Source organism: Mobula birostris, chromosome 9 (genome assembly GCF_030028105.1).
Source record: "Mobula birostris isolate sMobBir1 chromosome 9, sMobBir1.hap1, whole genome shotgun sequence".
Classification (NCBI taxonomy): Eukaryota; Metazoa; Chordata; class Chondrichthyes; order Myliobatiformes; family Myliobatidae; genus Mobula; species Mobula birostris.
The window spans coordinates 14,180,333-14,202,419 of record NC_092378.1 but is presented as its reverse complement, the minus strand read 5'-3'; the positions used below and the strand labels follow the sequence as shown (position 1 = coordinate 14,202,419).

Below are 22,087 nucleotides of genomic sequence, written 5' to 3'. Positions count from 1 at the left end.
AACTGGCCGTGTGAAGGATTATTTATTAACCTTAGCACCAAAACTAAAAGAAAAAGTTATATACAACACAAATAGCTTTTTAGAATAGTAGTTCTTTAAATATGTGTGGAATCCATAACCTAGCGGACACTATATATCGTGACTCCAAATTTTGAGACATAGGGGTGTTATTTCCAATATTTTTTTACTCGCAATTGAACGGCCAACCATTCACTGTTTTTTTTAAAATCCATGTTGATTAAGACAAAAACTTAAAACAGGAGCCTTTCACCACGCTGTCGAGCGCTCTCTCCCTCTCAGTTGGCAAAACTTGGGAATGTCAACGAATTAATTTATTCAAAGTTTCGCTGCAACCTTCTAAAATCTGGACTATTTTGTGCGATGCTATTTTGGAATATCTTTAGGTGGCGTTAACGTTACCGGAGTTAACAGTAACAGATCTAAAGCGTAAAACGATCAACAAGTGCAGTTACGTGCTCCGTGAGCCAAAATTATACCTTACTGACAATTACACCTTGAGAGGGACGAAAATCCCATAATATATTGGCCATAAAAGTATAGGGTTAAGTCTTTCTTTCGCTGTAGTGCTGATGCATCTCAGAAATTCATTCTAATGAGATCAATTTATATCCATACAACGTTCAAAGTACAAGGCTTCCTGCATGCATTTAAAAAGATGCCAAATCATCAAATCGGGACATATCGGGCACCGTCAGGTAATTCTCTACTGTAATCTATTAATTCTTTGCTGGTTAATGATTTAGCAGTGAAATAGGTTATTCTGATTTAGCAGAAAGGATCCGTCGGATGCAATCTGCTCTCTGAGTCAGACGATGGTGCTTTTTATTTGCATTCATTCTGAACGAAACAGTTTCGCGTTTTTCTGATTACCTGTATGTTATTTTCAGTTTTCAGATTTCAGATTTAGATTTATTTATCATATGTACATTGAAACATGCAGTGAAATACTTGTTTGCGTTAACAGCCAACACACCTTATGATGTGCTGGGCAGCCCGCAAGTATCACCACACATTCCGGTGTCAACATAGAGCGCCACAAAATTTTCCGCAAGAGACTGCTGGTAATTCGGTCGTTATTTGGCTTTAACTATAACAAATATAACAGGCTAAGACATCAAAATGTAAAATTAATGAACTATATTCTAGGCCATTCATTTTCAGAACCCGTGTTATTCAATGATCCTGACTGGTACCCCGGAGCTGAAGATTATTTATTTGTTAAGATACAGCGCGGAATAGGCCTCTCTCTTCGAGCCGCGCCGCCCAGCAATCCCCCGATTTAATTGTAGCCTAATCACGGGACAATTTACAATGACCAATTAACCAAGCGGTGCATCTTTGTGAGAGGAAACCGGAGCACCTGGAGGAAACCCACGCGGTCACGGGGAGAACGTACAGGCAAGGCGGAATTGAACCCTGGTTGTCTGCACTGTAAAACGCCGTGCTAACCACCAAGTCCACTGGTGATAAAGTGCTGAATTATTTGAAGTGGTGTCTTTTAGAGACAACGTTAAAAACACGTTCAGAAGGATCTACGTTAGTCGAGGTAGTATATATTTAGTTTGAGGTGCACTCATTAGATGTTAAGTGTCTTGCAATAATGTATATAATTTTAAATGACTCAATTGATTGTAAAACGCCTAGTGAGTCCCATGTAAGCCATTCTTACAATGCTTTTTGAACTCATTTCACATCTATATAAACGCCAACCTGTGGTGGACAAATGTCAGGTCCTTTCTGGTTGCTGGGTCAATGTCTTGAACATTCCTGCACGATACCATGGCAGGTGTCACGAATATTGGTGCAGGTCGAAGGGAGAGCCTAATGTTAGGACACATAGAGATGTTGATAGAAATGAATCTCTTAAGCTGGGCCCCTTAAGGAATTAATGTTCAAACGTCAAACCCCCTACGTGATAATTATTATTTAAATTATTTTAATTTTAAATTAATTTTAACCACACAGATGGGTGGATTGGCTAAATAACTCTAGCGTCAGGTTTGGATCTATTTATTACAATCGAGATATCAGGGCCATGGCATATTGACTGAGTATTGCGTGCATCTACTTCACCAGTGCAATGGAAACCGGGTACAAAGTTAGTTAATCGCGACGCGGATGTTATACACCCAGTTTTGACTTATTTTAAATATTGAGACGTGCATACCCGCTTTATGTTTTATTAAAATGCGGCAGATACACCACTGAACGCACAGTTCTTGCGTTGAACGAACAATTGTGGTTAGGCGTCGCCGCTGGTACTTCTCACTCCAAAACTGTAATCTAAGTGTAGTGAAAGCGACGGAACAAGTACGGTATTCAAAAAAATCAGAACTGAGATATATTCAGATGCTCTGTACAGTAAGAGGAAAAAGGACAAGGAAGAGTTAGACATATTTTGGGAGGGAAGGGATGTCTTGCAGACTTGCTCTATTTTCCGATTATCATTGTATCAGTGAGTTGGAAAGGAATACCAATAAAAATGAATAATTGTGTTAATACATCAAATCTTTCATTCCCATTGGCAAAATCAAAATTAATTAGTTACAGGTGTATTAGTGATTAAGGTTTGTACGGCGCGCAAAGGCGATAATTATATTTACATAAATTGTAACTACCTTAATTCGGGTAGGGCGTTCCAATGCTTCTAATTAACACAGGTGCACCGTGACAATAGATAAACAAATTCTGATCGGGTTATGATTTAGATTTGGTTAAAGTCTGCCATTCTGGAACCTGTATCAATTGCAACTGATTGGGTGCCACGATTTCCGCAAAACTTTTCGAGGGGTTTTGACAGTCTGCTAAACAAATTGAAAAAAATGTTTAGAATCGTCTAAATTAGCAACGCGATTATCGATCGATTAGTGACAGTGACAGAAATAAAATATCATAAAAATAAAATAATAATCCGAATGAAAATGTTTTGTCTTATTTTAATGTGGGCAAAGAAAGTGGCCAAAATTTAACTTACAAATCAAATTGAGATAGTTTTGTCCATACAAACAATGTTTAGTCTCGTGATGAACGTGATAAACATTTACTAAATAAAATAATACAAACATCCATCTGAATTGGATGGAAAACTTGAAGAATACCCGGGTGCACGATTACTACATATATATACACACACATATAGATATATTTCCTCAAAATAGACTTTAGGAAGCATGTATAATTTTCACCTTCAAGTTTATTGCCAATCTGTTTATTTTCATGCGCAACTTTATTTCATTGAGACGTAAGAAGAATAGTTTTCAATCTCAATATTCCCTTCAGTCTACACCCCAAGCCAGTAGGCGGAATGATTCATGTTTGTCCCATCTATCCATTTTTGATAGGAAGCGGGCAGGATGTTTTCCAGAGACCTGTGGTTTAAATTCGATTGTTCACTGTAGCCTTTGTTATACTTGTCTTTTTGCAACGTATTTGAATAAAAAAATTCTAATCTAAGATCTAAAGTTATGGAAGGAAACCCGATTCCGAACTAGCCTCTGTGTTGCGAAAGCAAGTGATTTTTACTGAAGACTGGACTGAAACAATGCTTTAATTCAAAACGAGGAATCGACAGAGCGATAACGCGGAGTTCTATTTCTCTTGCAGAATTAAGGAATACTACCCGTCAAGAACTAGTTCTGAATTAGTTTCGGTTCATTTCAATTTCTAATCGAAACAGCAGAAGCAATCCAAAGCACACGAAACGAGCTAGAATTTAGAATAAGGAGAATCTAACGAGAGCAAGTAATCCACCGTACCGAAGAATGAGATATACCATAAGCATCCCTCAGATCCCCACGGCACTCCGCATCTGATTAAATGCAACCTACGAGTTTTCTGAGCACAGTTCTTGGGTGTTAATTAATTCTGGTGGGAGAGTACAGATTGTGCTTTTAGCCCATAATCCCAAAGTGGGGGCTGCCAAATCGAAGGTGTCGTTTTATTTTTAAATGAGATTTTACACCATTGCTCTCAATTAGTGCGAATGTGAAGGATTCAGCCTCCCCGTTTTGAGTAGTTATTCTCCATTAAAGATGACTCAAAGAATAGGAGTCACTCGGTCACCATCACATTCCTGTTTATGAGTTGTCTGTGGGCAAGGTGATAGAATTAAAAGAGCAGTTTATCTTGTTGAGTATATCGCGGCATGGGAGGCGCTTTGTGATTGCAAATTTATTATTTCTTTCAGTTATCTATCTGGTTTAGAGGGTTCCTTGTTGGCTGAAAATCAATTCCCCAGACCACGAACCCCTGAGAGTACCTTACAAGAGACGGCCGCAGTTCCAGAAGGCAGCTCGTTCGTTACCTAAGGACAATTGAATGAGCGGTGTAATCATGATGCCACATAAAAGACACAAGAGATTCTGCAGATGTTGGAAATCCAGAGTAACACACACAGAATGCTGGAGGAACTCAGCAACATTTATGGAGTCGACATTTCGGGCCAGAACCGTTCATCAGGACACGATTCCTTCATGAGTCCTGATCAAGGGACTCAGCCTGAAACGTCGACTCTTTACTCCTCCCCATAGATGCTGCCTGACCTCCTGCATTGCTCCAGCAATTTATTTGTGTTACTCTGCCGCATAAAATACTGGTGCACAAAATAGAAATTGTATTACTACGGATTAAAGTTTGGTTATCAGAAAGAAGACAAAGTCGGAATAAGCTGGTATTTCTCAAGCTGGATGAACGTATGAAGTGGAGTGTTCCAAAAACCAATACTTGACCCTCATATGTATATATGATTTATATCAATGCCCGGAGATAGAGTACATGAAACCAACACTTGCCAATAGCAGGAAACTATGTTAGCGAACATATTGTGATAAACATATCGTAACTGCTACAAAGCAGCGATCACTCGAATGAAGTTGGCAAACGGAGTTCAATGTAAAGAAGTGTGAGGTCACACATTTTTGTAAAAGGAATCTAAAGGCAGGCTATAATCTAAATGAAGAAGGCAGATAAATGTAGTATAGAATGATGCTCGTGCATCATTAAAAACAAGGCAGTTGCAGCAAGCGATTTGGAAGGCAAGTAGCATATATTGTAGGTTAAAGACTAAAGATTGGTTTTATTTGTCACATGTATTTCGAAAGGTCAAAATATATAGTGATATGTGTTGTTTGCATCGGATACTGGTAGGGGCTCAGCTGGAGCACAGCTTTGGTTCTCCTATACAAGAAAGGATGTATTGGCATTGAAGGCATTCCAAAAGAAGTCCATTAGGCTAATACCTGGGACAAGTGTTTTTTTCCCCCTGTTCACAAGTAGCTAAAGAAATTCTTTGAAGTTTAGAAGGATGAGGGATGATTTTATAGAAATAAAAAAAGATTTTGATGGGGCAGGACAAGGCAGATATTGAGATGTTTCCACCAACAGAAAAATACTGAATGAGGGGTCATAGTTACAAGATTAGGGGCAGTCATTTAAAATTGAGGTGGGTAGGAATTTCTTACAGAGGCTGGAATTCTCTACCCTGGAAGAGTTTGGGGTCTAGACTACTAGTAGGGTGTATTTAAAGAGGAAACAGATACATTTATGAAAGATCAAGGTACCGGGAACTTCAATAAACTAGAGAATAAGAGCTGAAGCCTGAGGTAGACAAGCCATGGTCAAATTGCCTGCTCCTATTCTTTATGCTCTTCTGTCTCTTATTTAAAGGAAAATAATTATAATAACATTAAACTATTTCTAGCAAAAGAAATATTGTTAAAGATAATTGAGATAGAGAAGACTTTCAGAAACAACTTGAGTTTTAAGATTTTGAATATTGTAAATGTCTTGTTTTCGGTAATCCAGCTGGCGTAGTCAATCTGAACTTCAGTGAGACCTTTTGCAAGGTCGAACATGGATCCAAAAGTAAAATCCCAGGAAGACAAAGCATATTGGTAAATTGGATGCAAAATTGGGTTCACGAGAGAAGCCAGAGGATGAGGGACAACAATTGCTGATATTCTGTGACAACTGGTGCACAAGAATTAATTCATTGAAAGGAAGATGAGCTGGCTAAGATGAGATATTCGCTAACTACTGTTAGCTTGCAATGTTGAATGAAAGAATAAGAACAGTTACCGCATAACTTTTTAAAACATTACTTAGTCCATAGCTGAAGTCTTGTGTGCTGTTCTGTTTCCACATCAGAGAAGCATAATGTTTGAAAGCGAGCAGTGGCCACTTACTTGAATGTTTGTTTGTTTGTTTGTTTATTTATTTAGAGATGCTGCATGGAACAGGCCCTTTCGGCTTGAGTCACACTGCCCAGCAACCCACCTATTTAACACTAGCCTAACCACAGGAAAATTTACAATGACAAATTAACCTATTAACCAGTGTGGCTTTGGACTGTGGGAGGAAACCGGAGCACCCGGAGGGAACCCACATGGTTCACAAGGAGAGTGTACAAACTCCTTATGGATGACGCCGGAATTGAACTTCTAGCTCCTTGGAAGTTGTAATAACACTCTAACCACCCTATGAATGTTGCCTGGGATGAAGTGCTTCAGCCAACTCAAGAGAGGGGATAGGCTGGGGTTGTTGGCTTTGCAATGTAGAAGGCTGAGGGGAAATGTGATTGAAGCATATAAAATTAAGAGAGACATAGATAGTGGATGGTGAGGGAAGAAATCCCTTTAATAGAACTGTCTATAACCAAAAAGCACAGGTTAATTGTAGGGGTGTAAGAGACAGGAATTTTAAAGTTGACTTGAAGAAGTATCAATTTACATGAGGAGCGTTTGAAATATGGACAATACTGTCTGACGCAGAGAGCAAAGTGGAGTCAGGAGACAGGTTCACACAATATTTAAGAACATTTTAGACGAGCATTTGAAACACCACTGTATTCAAGCTATGGGTGTGAGCTGAAAATGGGATGAAAATATATAGGCAGGTTGGGCAAAAAAAACAGCTTTGAGTTATATGACTTTCTGATTATGCTTCAAATGGAGCAGGGGAACATCCTTGATCTTTTGTTTTAGACCTAAAATGAAATAAGTTGCATATTTTAGCAACCTTGTTAACCATTCTGACTGTTTCCAAGGACCTCTATACACACAAAGTCCCCTGACTTTGCAGATCTCAAGGCTAGATCTGTGGCATTCAAGTCTGGCAACCCAGGCCCGTATCAGAAAAGCAGGTATGATTTGTTGAGGGCTATTTCAAGGGTGAAGAGACAAATTCGAATGAGGTTGGAGGTGATTTCAGATGCATGGCAACTCTGGCAGGGTTTGCAACACATTACTTCCTACAAAACAAAACCCAATAGTATGAATGGCAGCAATGCTTCACTACCAGATGAACTCAATGCCTTCTATGCCCGCTTTGAAAGGGAGAACACAACTACAGCTGCGAAGATCCCTGCTGCACCCTATGACCCTGTGATCTTCATTTCAGAGGCCGATGTTGGGCTGTCTTTAAAGAGAGTGAAACCTCGCAAGGTGGAAGGTCCCGATGGAGTACCTGGTAAGGCTCTGAAAACCTGTGCCAACCAACTAGCAGGAGTACTTAAGGATATTTTTAACCTCTCACTGCTACAGATGGAAGTTCCCACTTGCTTCAAAAAGACAATTATACCAGTGCCTAAGAAGAATAATATGAGCTGCCTTAATGACTATCACCTGGTAGCACTCACGTCGACAGTGATGAAATGCTTTGAGAGGTTGGTCATGGCTAGAATGAACGCCTGCCTCAGCAAGGACCTGGACCCATTGCAATTTGCCTATTGGCACAATAGGTTAATGGCAGATGCAATCTCAATGGCTCTCCACATGGCTTTAAACCACCTGGACAACACAAACACCTATGTCAGGATGCTGTTCATCGACTATAGCTCAGCATTTAATACCATCATTCTCACAATCCTGATTGAGAAGTTGCAGAACCTGGGCCTCTGTACCTCCCTCTGCAATTGAATCCTCGACTTCCTAACTGGAAGACCACAATCTGTGTGGGTTGGTGATAATATATCCCCCTCGCTGACTATCAACACTGGCGTACCTCAGTGGTGTGTGCTCTACTCTCTATATACCTATGACTAGGCATAACTCAAATATCATCTATAAATTTGCTGATGATACAATCATTGTTGGTAGAATCTCAGGTGGTGACGAAAAGACGTACAGGAGTGAGATATACCAACTAGTGGAATGGTGCTGCAGCAACAACCTGGCACTCAATGTCAGTAAGACGATAGAGCTGATTGTGGACTTCAGGAAGGGTAAGACGAATGAACACACACCAATCCTCATAGAGGGATCAGAAGTGGAGAGAGTGAGCAGTTTCAAGTTTCTGGGTGTCAAGATCTTTGAGGATCTAACCTGGTCCCAACATGTCGATGTAGTTATAAAGAAGGCAAGACAGCGGCTATACTTCATTAGGAGTTTGAAGAGATATGGCATGTCAACAAATACACTCTTTCTATAGTTGTACCATGGAGAGTATGCTGACAGGCTGCATCACTGTCTGGTATGGAGGGGCTACTGCATGGGACCGAAAGAAGCTGCAGAAGGTTGTAAATCTAGTCAGCTCCATCTTGGGCAGTAGCCTACAAAGTACCCAGGACATCTTCAGGGAGTGATGTCTCAAAAAGGCAGCGTCCATTATTAAGGACCTCCAGCACCCAGGGCATGCCCTTTTCTCACTGTTATCATCTGGAAGGAGGTACAGAAGCCTGAAGGCACACACTCAGTGATTCAGGAACAGCCTCTTCCCCTCTGCCATCCAATTCCTAAATGGACATTGAACCCTTGGACACTACCTCACTTTTTAAAATATACAGTATTTCTGTTTTTTGCATGTTTAAGAAAATCTACTCAATATATGTATATTTCACAAACACAAGGAAATCTGCAGATGCTGAAAATTCAAGCAGCACACATAAAAAATGCTGGTGAATGCAGCAGGCCAGGCAGCATCTATAGGAAGAGGTACAGTCGACGTTTTGGGCCAGGACCCTTCGTCAGGTCTCAGCCCGAAACGTTGACTGTACCTCTTCCTATAGATGCTGCCTGGCCTGCTGCGTTCACCAGCAACTTTTATGTGTGTTAATTGATTTACTTATTTATTATTTTTTTCTCTCTGCTATATTATGTATTATATTGAACTGCTGCTGCTAAGTTAACAAATTTCGCATCACATGCAAATGATAATAAACTTGATTCTGACATTATTGAGATATGTTCAGGTACTGGATTTCAAGGAAAGAAAAGTGGGTTTTATTCATTAGTTAACTGTTCAGAGACAGTGATATTCAAATAGAACTTTGCTGTTCCAAATCAAATGATTCAGTGTGTTATATAACTACAGGTTATGCAACAACAATGCAGTGTGTTATTCTTACAATAATAGAGTCTGAAGTAGCACAGTTTAATTGCTATTCAGTGCCTTCTTGACTAGTTCCATTAACTGGTGTTACTTCCATGCTTTCCATGCACATTAGGAACTTTCTAATAGTAAAACGCATCTCTGTCCAGGTGTTACTAGATCACCCCACCCAAAACAAAAGTGTACTAATGACGCTGCAGAATGTATATTGGCCATACTTGTCGATTTACTTTTGCTGTTTATTGTTGAGAAAGGGGAAAATATTCGACGCGAGCTCTATGCTCCCTGAGTCGACAAGGCTGCGGACACCCAAACTCCAAGCACAGAAGTGCTGCTGTATCCGCAGGTTTCCGATACCAAAACTGTTCCATCACCGTAATTTGCTGTCCGTTCCAGAGTTTGGAAAGTTTGAACTCGACATAAGATTAGGGTCGGCTTATTATCACACGAAACCCCAACAGATAATTTCGATCATTATTTTGGTTTACATCTCTGGTGACCAAGCAAAGTTTTTTTAATATATATACTTAGTTGCGTAATTTAGTAAACTAAGTTGAACTGCTGCATTCACAAGGTCACTCCGCCGGCTGCCTCCAGCAACAAACCCACATTGTCCTGGGACGCATAATTAATGAACCCCCAGGCGTAGCGGAACGTCGCCACACGGAGTTGAACATTTTCTCGTAACTGATACCTTGCGTTTTCTGTTCGGGGAAAAAAACTGTAGCATTTTGTAAACCAATTGGTCTAACATGACATTGTAATTCCGTTTGATTAGAACGAATCTTTCTTCGTTCACAGCAGAGATCCATTGAGATGAACATTGCTCGGAAACTTAAATTAATGTTACCGTGGAGTGTGTTAGTGCTTTACTCATTTCTTCAGTTATTTCAAGGTAAGCACGTACAGTATGTTACAAGATCTTTCGAAGCCAGCCATTTTTTTTCCGAGGAGAGTTGTTTGATTTTACAGGGGAATGCGTTAAAGCGGAAATAATTGCAAAAATACAGAGCGCGAAGGAAACGAATTTAATTACTGGAAAACCAAGTTACTACGTATTCGCACCTGGGTTTATTTACATTTTGCTTGCTTTTATTCAATGTCAATCGCAAAGTATTTGATTAAATGTGGAAGTGTATAAGCGATGTTAACGGAAGTTTGGAGATACCTACAAGGGGTGCATCTTGAAACAAATGCACCTATTCTAAGTCTGAAACTTTGTAAATATCATCAATAATGGTGGTATCGCGGAACAAATTGTTTCCTTTATAAAACTGTTATGGTCTAGTTTTATTTAAAAAAAAACTCTCTTGTGTCTAAGTGAAGGTTTTGTGTCTAAGACTTTGCAATTTAACAGTTATTCAACGAGATTGATTCTACACACCCCGAAGGGACTTAACCAAGTATTTCGTATCTTTCTAATAGGATCACGTTTTGAAACCTCTTTTCGTGGGCAAAACCAATCAAGAAGGCAAGTCATAAAGCTGTTTAATTTTAAGAATAACTGAAGTGGAATCAAATCGCAGAATGTGATATTGTTCTATTCTAACCCTCTGTTCGCCAAGTCAGGTATCACATATTTTTGGAATTTGACGTATTGATGCGGTTCTTTTCTCACAGGAGCAGATTTGATGCAGTTCTCCAGAAACGGAATCTCCTTGCGGTAGAGGTATGCTAAGATGAACTCTAAAGTAATTCTGTCGTGACAATGAACTCTTTGTGTAGCTTGCTGCCATAAAAGCTTTAAAAGATGAAGTTTCAATACTGTGCTTAGGCAGGCATTTTTAATAATGTTTAGTTACTAGTTTTCTGCAACTTTGAAAATGCCGTCTGAAATCAAATATCATCTTCATTTGATAAAATGCCAACATTAAAACTAATTTATAAACGAATATAAGTTACAGAACCTTAATTGACTCGGACGGACTGATGGTTGTAAAAGAAGACTTAAAGGTTCTGGGGGTTATAAAAGGCATGGGTACGGAAAGTTCAAAATGAAGACAAAGCTGTAAAAATAAAAATGAAGTTGCACTTATTGTAATTATTGAAACTTATTTTTTGAATTTGCAAAACATTTAAAAGATAATAATCATTGTTTTATATAATATGATCTGTAATAATAATGCCTTTACTGTAATTAATAAGAAATTCAAGCTACTTTCATTCTGAGTGCCATACCAGTACTTTATTAGTAGTGTATGGCCCAAAAGATTGCATTAAGCAGATTACTTAACTTTGAAGATGATGTTATGATCCATTAGTTGTCTGAGCACAATAGCTTAAAACTGTTGCATACTGTAACATCATTCATCATGTAACACATGCTACTAATGACATAGCCCTCAGGATTATAGCTCTATGCCATTCATTGTTTGTATCTAGCACTAGTTCTGCATCTGAAGCCTCATTGTGTAATGTTAATTGCCTACTTTAATCTCTTTTAATATCAGCGTTCCTGGCCCAGTCCACCTGATACTGAAATATTCTCTCTGTTGCTATCTACAGACTTCACTATTCCAAATCTCTCCCAGCAGGCCTGATCTCTTCCATAGTCGACAAACTTGAATTCATTAAAAAATGTGTAGCCCACATCTAAAACCATTTGAAATTCCATTCACTTATCATGTTTCCACTTTATTGACCTACAATAGCTACCATTCCCCTAAAACTGCAGTTCTAAACTTTCATCTTCCTATTGAACATTCTCTGTGGCTTCTCCCTTTGTTGCTCTGTAACAGTAAAACACTGAGAATTCTACATTCTTCCAGTTCTGACATCCTATGATGTACCTTTGCATCATTTTGGTCTACCATTTGCAGCCATGCATTCAGCTACAAACTCTGGAATTCTCTTCCACTGTTACCCATTTCCCCCTTTTCCCTGAAAACTTCTGCCACTGCCTCTATATCTCCTCTGTGATAGTCCTCAAAATGAAGCTTTTAATATCTTAGGTCTTGGTAGCATTTCCAGGTGAAGCATCTTAGAATAAAAATGGCTGCGTATAAATGGAAATTATTCTTGAAATACAGGAGAATGCATGGAGGAAGCATGGAAGGGATTTTGACTCATGCCTGCTCTCTGTAATATTCACTAATTTTCTGCATAGCTTGTCTGTTCCTCCAATCTGACTTTCAGATAATGTGTGCTATTCTTACCCAACAATATCAGCATCTCCTGCTCCAAGCCATCTGCATTAAATCTAGCATTGGCAGAAGGAGTGAAGGAATGATGTGAACCTATACCTCCAAGATTGTGATGTTCTGAGGTGTGCAAACAGACAGCACCAATGGATATAGTTGGCAACCTGGCGTGCTTTACACACCTACAATTATCAGCAGAAAATAATTAGTGTTGTATTCAATCATGGATCTGTACATTGTTTACATGACTGTGTGTGCGATTTGTTTTTTTTTCTGCTCATTCCGTGTTTAGTGGGGTCTATTGGGTTTCCTTGTTTTGTGGCTGCCTGTAAGGAGACAAATCTCAAGGTAGCTTATAGTATACATACTTTGAACTTTAAAGGACTGCTCTTGGTTCAAGAAGCAAGAAAATAGACCTGACCATATTTAGTGCATTTGACTATTTCAACTTTATTTGATATATTTTGTTTCAGAACATTTCACAATGTCATTCATTTATACTAAGGTGAATTTACCCAGGTCATTCTGAACCTCATTGTATCTTGAGGGCTATTAGAGTTATCCAAGCCTATTACTCTCTTAGTAACACATACAATGCTGGACGAACTCAGCAGGTTAGGCAGCAGCTATGGAGAAGAGTAAACAGGACCTGATGAAGGGTCTTGGCCCAAAACATTGAATATACTTTTTTCCATAGATGCTGTCTGGCCTGCTGAGCTCCTCAAGCATTTTGTCTATGTTGCTTGAATTTCCAGCATCTGCAGATTTTCTTGCATTTGTGTTCTATTACTCTCTTCTTCAGTTAGTTAATCTTCTGGTTTCCCTAAATTTTCTTCTTTGTTACTCTCAATCTTGGGCAGCAAATCCTGTTTTTGGAAGTTTGTCCATTCTAGCTTGCAAAGCAGATCTAACATGATGTATTATGAGAATGATTCCAGAAACTAAAGGTTATGAGAATGATTCCAGGAATGAAAGGGTTACTGTATGAGGAACGTCTGGCAGCTCTTGGGCTGTATTCCCTGTAGTTCAGAAGAATGAGGGGGGATCTCATAGAAACATTCCAAATGTTAAAAGGCCTGAACAGATTAGATGTGGCAAAGTTATTTCCCATGGTAGGGGAGTCTAGGACAAGAGGGCATGACTTCAGGATTGAAGGACATCCATTTAGAGCAGAGATGTGGAGAAATTACTTTAGTCAGAGGGTGGTAAACCTGTGGAATTTGTTGCCAGGAGCGGCTGTGGAGGCCAAGTCATTGGGTGTATTTAAGGCAGAGATAAATAGGTTCTTGATTAGTCAGGGCATCAAAGGGTATGGGGAGAAGGCAGGGGAGTGGGGAAGACTGGAAGAATTGGATCAGCCCATGATTGAATGCCAGAGCAGTCTTGATGGGCCAAGTAGCCTACTTCTGCTCCTATATGTTAAGGTCTTATTACAGGGAAGGTAGCTGAGAGTGTTCACTATTTCACTACAGCTGGTGCCTTGTTTATGCCCTGAGCATTTTGAAGAATAAGAGGCAGACTGGAGGAAGGCAATCCTAGGTGGAAGAAGTTGTTGGCTCAAATTCTCTCTTGTTGAAGCACCCTTTCAATACATCTATAGGAGCTGGATGTAACTTGGTTCTTATTGCAATTGATCTCTAATTGAATGAGAAAAATCCGAAAGATTGTTTTCTTTACTTTTAACTGTTGAGGCATGTAGTTGTAATGGTTATGTAGATGTTGTTAAAAATGTATGAAAGATATCAGAAATAAAGTTGAAAATTCTGTGAATGCCCAATAGTCCAGCTGAGCAGAATTAGGTTCATGATATGGTGCACCAAGTTATTTATTAAAACTGATTGTACTTGAATTGATGACCTGTCTTAGAAACATAGAAACATAGAAAATAGGTACAGGAGTAGGCCATTTGGCCCTTCGAGCCTGCACCGCCATTTATTATGATCATGGCTGATCATCCAACTCAGAACCCTGCACCAGCCTTCCCTCCATACCCCCTGATCCCTTTAGCCACAAGGGCCATATCTAACTCCCTCTTAAATATAGCCAATGAACTGGTTCCAACTGTTTCCTGTGGCAGAGAATCCCACAGATTCACCACTCTCTGTGTGAAGAAGTTTTTCCTAATCTCAGTCCTAAAAGGCTTCCCCTTTATCCTCAAACTGTGACCCCCTGTTCTGGACTTCCCCAACATCGGGAACAATCTTCCTGCATCTAGCCTGTCCAATCCCTTTAGGATTTTATATGTTTCAATCAGATCCCTCCTCAAACTTCTAAATTCCAAGGAGTACAAGCCCAGTTCATCCAGTCTTTCTTCATATGAAAGTCCTGCCATCCCAGGAATCAATCTGGTGAACCTTCTTTGTACTCCCTCTATGGCAAGGATGTCTTTCCTCAGATTAGGGGACCAAAACTGCACACAGTACTCCAGGTGTGGTCTCACCAAGGCCTTGTACAACTGCAGTAGTACCTCCCTGCTCCTGTACTCGAATCCTCTTGCTATAAATGCCAGCATACCATTTGCCTTTTTCACCGCCTGCTGTACCTGCATGCCCACTTTCAATGACTGGTGTATAATGACACCCAGGTCTCGTTGCACCTCCCCTTTTCCTAATCGGCCACCATTCAGATAATAATCTGTTTTCCTATTTTTGCCACCAAAATGGATAACTTCACATTTATCCACATTAAATTGCATCTGCCATGAATCTGCCCACTCACCCAACCTATCCAAGTCACCCTGCATCCTCTTAGCATCCTCCTCACAGCTAACACTGCCGCCCAGCTTCGTGTCATCCACAAACTTGGAGATGCTGCATTTAATTCCCTCATCCAAGTCATTAATATATATTATAAACAACTGGGGTCCCAGCACTGAGCCTTGCGGTACCCCACTAGTCACTGCCTGCCATTCTGAAAAGGTCCCGTTTATTCCCACTCTTTGCTTCCTGTCTGCTAACCAATTCTCTATCCACATCAATACCTTACCCCCAATACCGTGTGCTTTAAGTTTGCACACTAATCTCCTGTGTGGGACCTTGTCAAAAGCCTTTTGAAAATCCAAATATACCACATCCACTGGTTCTCCCCTATCCACTCTACTAGTTACATCCTCAAAAAATTCTATGAGATTCGTCAGACATGATTTTCCTTTCACAAATCCATGCTGACTTTGTCCGATGATTTCACCGCTTTCCAAATGTGCTGTTATCACATCTTTGATAACTGACTCCAGCAGTTTCCCCACCACTGACGTTAGGCTAACCGGTCTATAATTCCCCGGTTTCTCTCTCCCTCCTTTTTTAAAAAGTGGGGTTACATTAGCCACCCTCCAATCCTCAGGAACTAGTCCAGAATCTAACAAGTTTTGAAAAATTATCACTAATGCATCCACTATTTCTTGGGCTAGTTCCTTAAGCACTCTGGGATGCAGACCATCTGGCCCTGGGGATTTATCTGCCTTTAATCCCTTCAATTTACCCAACACCACTTCCCTACTAACATGTATTTCACTCAGTTCCTCCATCTCACTGGACCCTCTGTCCCCTACTATTTCTGGAAGATTATTTATGTCCTCCTTAGTGAAGACAGAACCAAAGTAATTATTCAATTGGTCTGCCATGTCGTTGCTCCCCATAATCAATTCACCTGTTTCTGTCTGTAGGGGACCTACATTTGTCTTTACCAGTCTTTTCCTTTTTACATATCTATAAAAGCTTTTACAGTCCGTTTTTATGTTCCCTGCCAGTTTTCTCTCATAATCTTTTTTCCCCTTCCTAATTAAGCCCTTTGCCCTCCTCTGCTGAACTCTGAATTTCTCTCAGTCCTCAGGTGAGCCACTTTTTCTGGCTAATTTGTATGCTTCTTCTTTGGAATTGATACTATCCCTAATTTCTCTTGTCAGCCACGGGTGCACTACCTTCCTTGATTTATTCTTTTGTCAAACTGGGATGAACAATTGTTGTAGTTCATCCATGCAATCCTTAAATGCTTGCCATTGCATATCCACCGTCAATCCTTTAAGTGTCATTTGCCAGTCTATCTTAGCTAATTCACGTCTCATACCTTCAAAGTTACCCCTCTTTAAGTTCAGAACCTTTGTTTCTGAATTAACTATGTCACTCTCCATCTTAACGAGAATTCCACCATATTATGGTCACTCTTACCCAAGGGGCCTCTCACGACAAGATTGCTAATTAACCCTTCCTCATTGCTCAAAACCCAGTCTAGAATAGCCTGCTCTCTAGTTGGTTCCTCGACATGTTGGTTCAAAAAACCATCCCGCATACATTCCAAGAAATCCTCTTCCTCAGCACCTTTACCAATTTGGTTCACCCAATCTACATGTAGATTGAAGTCACCCATTATAACTGCTGTTCCTTTATTGCACACATTTCTAATTTCCTGTTTAATACCATCTCCGACCTCACTACTACTGTTAGGTGGCCTGTACACAACTCCCACCAGCGTTTTCTGCCCCTTAGTGTTACGCAGTTCTACCCATATCGATTCCTTCGTGTTCAGATCTACTACTGATCTGGCTTCTATTTTAATTTCATTTTTATTTTAATTTTATATTTTGGGTCATTGACAGTATTATTATTTGAATAATATTTCATTTGCCAAGAGAGTTAGCGATGACTTCTTCTTCGATGTGATTGTAAGTTTACTAATGGAGCTTCAGAGCATTGTAGTACAAATCAAATCTTCCGTCCTTCATCAGGAGTATTTGTTATAAATTGGTTATTGTGTCAATAGAATCAACTGTTTATATTCTATAAACACTGAGCAATGTTGGAATTAAAATTTAAAACCGCCAAAAATCAATCATTCTGCAGACCATTTTAAAGGTATGGAGATGCGGGCCTTTCATGAAGAGTTGAATCGGGTTACTATGTTGAGTGATAATTATGCTGCACAGGTGGCACAGTTAAGATTGCTTCTATCAATCTTCAATTAACAACGTGTTTTATATCCTTTACAGGACTATAGTGCATCTGGTGTGCAACAGACAAGTTTAACGCACAATTCTACATACTCTGAAGGTACGTCAGAGATCAGTAATTATTGTACTGTTATTTGTCACCCATTAGAACATTGATTGATGATTTGCAGCAGGAAGTGATAATTTGAGCCATTATTGGTAACTCATAATGAACCCAATTCAGAGTTGTCAAATTCCTTTGTCTTCAAGTACTGACAAGTACTGACATAAAGATTCGTATTGACTGAGGCCAGTTATCACCAAAGTACTTTTTCCTTAAAATATTGATAATATTAATAAGGATCTATAATTTTTAAATACGACTGATTCAAGATTATGATTCAAAATACTATTGAAGCCAGTTAGTTTGGAAGTTTGTGAGCAGCAGCCTCAGATGACTGCCTTGCTGAAACCCATTGAGATGATGAGGTATCTGCATGTTTAATTGTTTTGTGTTGAAGAGATAATTTGCTTCCAAATGTTGTCACTCTTGAATGTAATCTGCAGCAGATATAACTCTGTTTATATGATCAAATGTGTGAGCCAAATTCAGCTCCAGATTCACCACTGCTTGGTATGAACCTATAAATTAGGAAGAGGAGTAAGTCACTTAGCTGCTCAAAACTGTTTCACCAATCGAATGTATCTATTTTGTGTGTATATTCTGGAAGATCCCCTCAGTGTCTACTAGTGCATCTTGACCGAATGATCCATTGAACTAAACTGCCAGCTCACTTCAGCTAGCTTTGTTTTCATGCCCTCATAATTGTCCTTTTTAAATGTTTTGAACCTATTCTTCACTGCTTCAAACTGAATGCAGCATTTATTCCATCCACTCTTCTCTCCTATCAGATTCCTTCTTCTTCAGCCTTTGACCCTTGCCACCTAACTGGCTTCAACTATCACCTTTCATCTAGCCTCCTTCCCTTCACTCCCGCCATATATTCTGGTGTCTTTCTCCTTCCTTCTCAGTCCTGATGAAGGGTCTCTGCCTGAAACGTCAACTGCTTATTTATTTCCGTAAATGCTGCCCGACCTACTGAGTTCCTCCAGCACTTTGTTTAAGTTGCTTTGAATTTCCAGCATTTACAGCATCTCTTGTGTTTATTGTTAAGCAGCCTGAAGCATTCTTGCAAGTGACTTACCTTTAATATATCTGAAACCACTTCTAGATCCTGGTCTCCTGAATGTTGGTCACCTCTCTTTGCCATGCAAATGGCATAATGAATAGACAGAGTCATTCCACCACATTTACGTAATTTTGTGTCCTTCCTTAATTTCATATATTCAGCTCCTAATCAATGTCATCTTGTAGCATTGTCTCTATAAAGCTCTCAGGTTAAATTTGTACATAACTATTTGTGTTTTCCTTTCACCTGTTTTATTTTGAATTCCGTGCCCTCAGTTTCAAAACCTTTAGTTTTGACCTTTCATTATTGCTCTAACATCTAGCCTTACATCCATATTTACTATTAAATTTACACTCATCTCTGTCTCTTTATCATTTGTTATATTAATATCCTTCACTCCAGCATTGTCTCTTCTGTTTGACTTACAACAGCTTAGAAACTTTGTTTCATTGTTCCCTCTATTTAGTTTAAGATCCTCTCCACTTCCCTAGCTATTCACTACATCTCTGGTACCAGAAAGGTTTAGATGTGGATTGTCTCAGTGGAATAGCTCCCACTGAACAGGATGCACTATAATTACTGGATCCTTCCCACCTTGCAGATGTTCAAAGCTGCTCCAACCCAGAGGAAATATCCCAAAGCTTAGAACCAGGCATGTAATACAATCTACAACACTTCTGCTGTATGCTACAGGAAACAATATTAAACCCTGCACAGCACTATCCCCTACTATGAATCCAGATATTCCAAAACGAGACAGTCTATGGTTGGGTTGAGTTGTTCTCAGATCTTGGCAATTTACTTGCAAACGTTTCATTACCATGCGAAGAGACATCGTCAGTGCACTGTTGATTGTGGCGTGTCCTCCGAATGCTTGGCCTTTACATACTTTTCAATCCGCTAATTGGACGTCATTTTGGAAACTCAGTTGTGATGTGGGAAGGAAATCTTGTTGCTGATTGGCTGTGTGGTGAACTTCGTGCATTGTGGTCTGAAATTTTGCCCGCATCAACTCATAAGTAGGATCAAGGTCTATATGTTCGTTTATAGAATTGTTTGCAGAAAAACATGCTTCTCGGTTTTCTCTTGCATACTGTATCTGATGCTGAGTTGAATTTGTGCCCCTCTCTTATGGGTAGAGACCAGGGAGAGTTGGTCATGCCGCTTTACAGCCAGTTAATGCTCATGGATCCTCGTGGATAGTTTTCTCCTAGTTTGGCCAACATAATATTTGCTGCAGCCACTGCATTGGGTTTTGTAGACTACATTGGTCTTGTCCAAGAGCTTGGTTCATTCTTTCGGTCTGCACAGTACTCTCCTCAATGTTGCTGTTGGCTTCAGTTGTGCACAAGCCACTAGCATCTGCACTCTCTTGTGTCACCACATATACTTCTTTGCTTCCCCTTTGCAGATGGCGTCATGATCAGTTAATACCTCTTCTCGCTCAATCTCATCAGAACCTCAAACGCTCTAGACAGTTACCAAGCTGTAGACTCCTGCTCTCTTGTTCCATTACCTTATTTTCAGTCACAGCCTCTCTCCGTGACCACTGAGCAAATCGTAAGACCCCATGTCATTGGGGTGCAAAGTATCTTTGTAACCTTACCCTTCCCTGATGTGTTGCAGTATCTGCTACTTGGCTCCAGTTTAAATAGTGAACTAAAGGTAACTGAACTGAAAACAAGGCAGATATATTTGCCCTGAATTACACTGATATACAGGAGCTTCAATGTGATGCAGCCATGACAAAGGAATTGTATGGTTCCACATAAGTCTAGACTCTAGCCCTAGTAACCAAAAATATTATTGTACCACTTCTTGGCTCCCTATCATCTAATAGTTTCCTTCAGAGCACACAAAACATCCAAAGCCTGCTTGTAATACACAGCTGGCAAAGGAAGTCCATTTTGAAAATCAAAAAAATCTCGAGGAGCTGAAAATCTGGAATTAAAATGGAAAATGCTGGAAATTCTCAGAAGGGTAGGCAGTATCTGTGGATGGAGAAACAAAGTTCATATCTGAGGAAAAGTGAGAAAATAAGTAAGCTTTACATTGTAGAGAGAGAGGATAGCATAAAGGAAATATCTCTGATACAGATAAACCTTAATTCTCTGTCAGGGTTACATTTCATTTCAAACTTAATTTACTCAGTTTCTTCTGGAAAACTTCTTATCATAACACCCGTGAGGTGAATTGCATTATGTAGGAACTTACTTTTCCAGAGATGTACTACAACTTTGAATTATTGTAAAGGTGGAACAGAATTACCAGAGCTATACCAGGACCCAAAAGTTAAATTGTAGATGATGTCAACTGGGGTTGCCATCTATAGGTTTAAGAACATTTTTGTGACGATTAACATTGCCCAGACAATACAATAAACTACCAGGTACATAGAAAGAAACAATTTTGGTTTAGGGTAGCAGTTCAACAAATTTGTATGCAAAGGATGGTAGATGTTTGAAAGCGTCTTTGGCAAGCTGAAGTGCATATTGATGGAGACACAAGAGAGAGATGGATTGCTACAAGTGCCACATGCTAGTGAGGCTAGAATGAGGAAGATGGCTAAGGAGTTGATGTAGGAGGGATCCCATAAGGTTTTTGGATCATTGGGCTCTCTTCCAGGAATGGAGTGACCTGTACAGAAGGAACAGTTTGCCCCTGAACTAGAGGAGGACTAATATCCTAGCAGGAAGACTTGTTAACACTGCTCAGTGGGGTTTAATAGAATTGCAAGGGAATGGGAGCCAGAGTGCCAGAACAGGTAGTGTAGAGGTTGTGGAGGCAGATGTTGGTAAGACCTCAGACAAAAATAGGAATTGAAAGGTTGAGCATGGTGCGACTAGTTTCCTGAGCTGCTTATATTTCAATGAAAAAGGTATCTTCGGAAAGGCAGATGATAGTGCTGAAGATGAGGTAGCAGGTTTACAAACAGAGGCAATGTGTAGTGAAGAGAAGCTGGTAATAGGGAAAAATTGCAGTCAACAGGATGAGTTGCAATGTAAAAGGCGGACAAAATTAAAAAGTGAATACAGGACAAAAGCTGTTATATTTGAATGTGTGCAGTATATGGAATAAGATAAATGAACTTGTAGCACAGTTGCAGATTGGCAGGTATGATGTTGTAGGCATCTCCGAATCATGACTGAAAGAAGATAATAGCTAGGAGCTTAATGTCCCAAGGATGCACATTGTATCAAAAGGACAGGCAGGAAGGAAGAGCAGACAGTGTTACTCTGTTGGTAAAAAATGAAATCAAATCATTAGATAGTGGGGTCAGAGGTATTGATTCATTGTGGATAGAGCTAAGGAACTGCAAGGGTAAAAAGACCCTGATGGGAGCTGTATACAAATAGTAGTAAGGCTGTTATAAATTACTATGGGAGATAGAAAATGCATGCCAGAAGGACAATGTTACAATAGTCATAGGGGATTTCAATATGCAGGTACATTGGGAAAATCATGTTGGTGCTGGATTACAGATGGGGAAA

General features: G+C 39.7%; 1 protein-coding gene across 1 annotated transcript in view; it reads left to right on the top strand.

The window, feature by feature from the left end:
* Positions 1-5,871: 5,871 nt before the first annotated feature.
* The window catches only part of otogl (otogelin-like), a 171,535-nt gene continuing 155,319 nt past the window's right edge, over positions 5,872-22,087 (top strand). Inside the window, exons 1-4 of the mRNA XM_072269291.1 lie at positions 5,872-5,912; positions 10,966-11,014; positions 17,077-17,142; positions 17,467-17,527. Of these exons, the coding sequence (XP_072125392.1) occupies positions 5,872-5,912; positions 10,966-11,014; positions 17,077-17,142; positions 17,467-17,527 (217 nt within the window). The remainder of the gene's footprint in view (positions 5,913-10,965; positions 11,015-17,076; positions 17,143-17,466; positions 17,528-22,087) is intronic.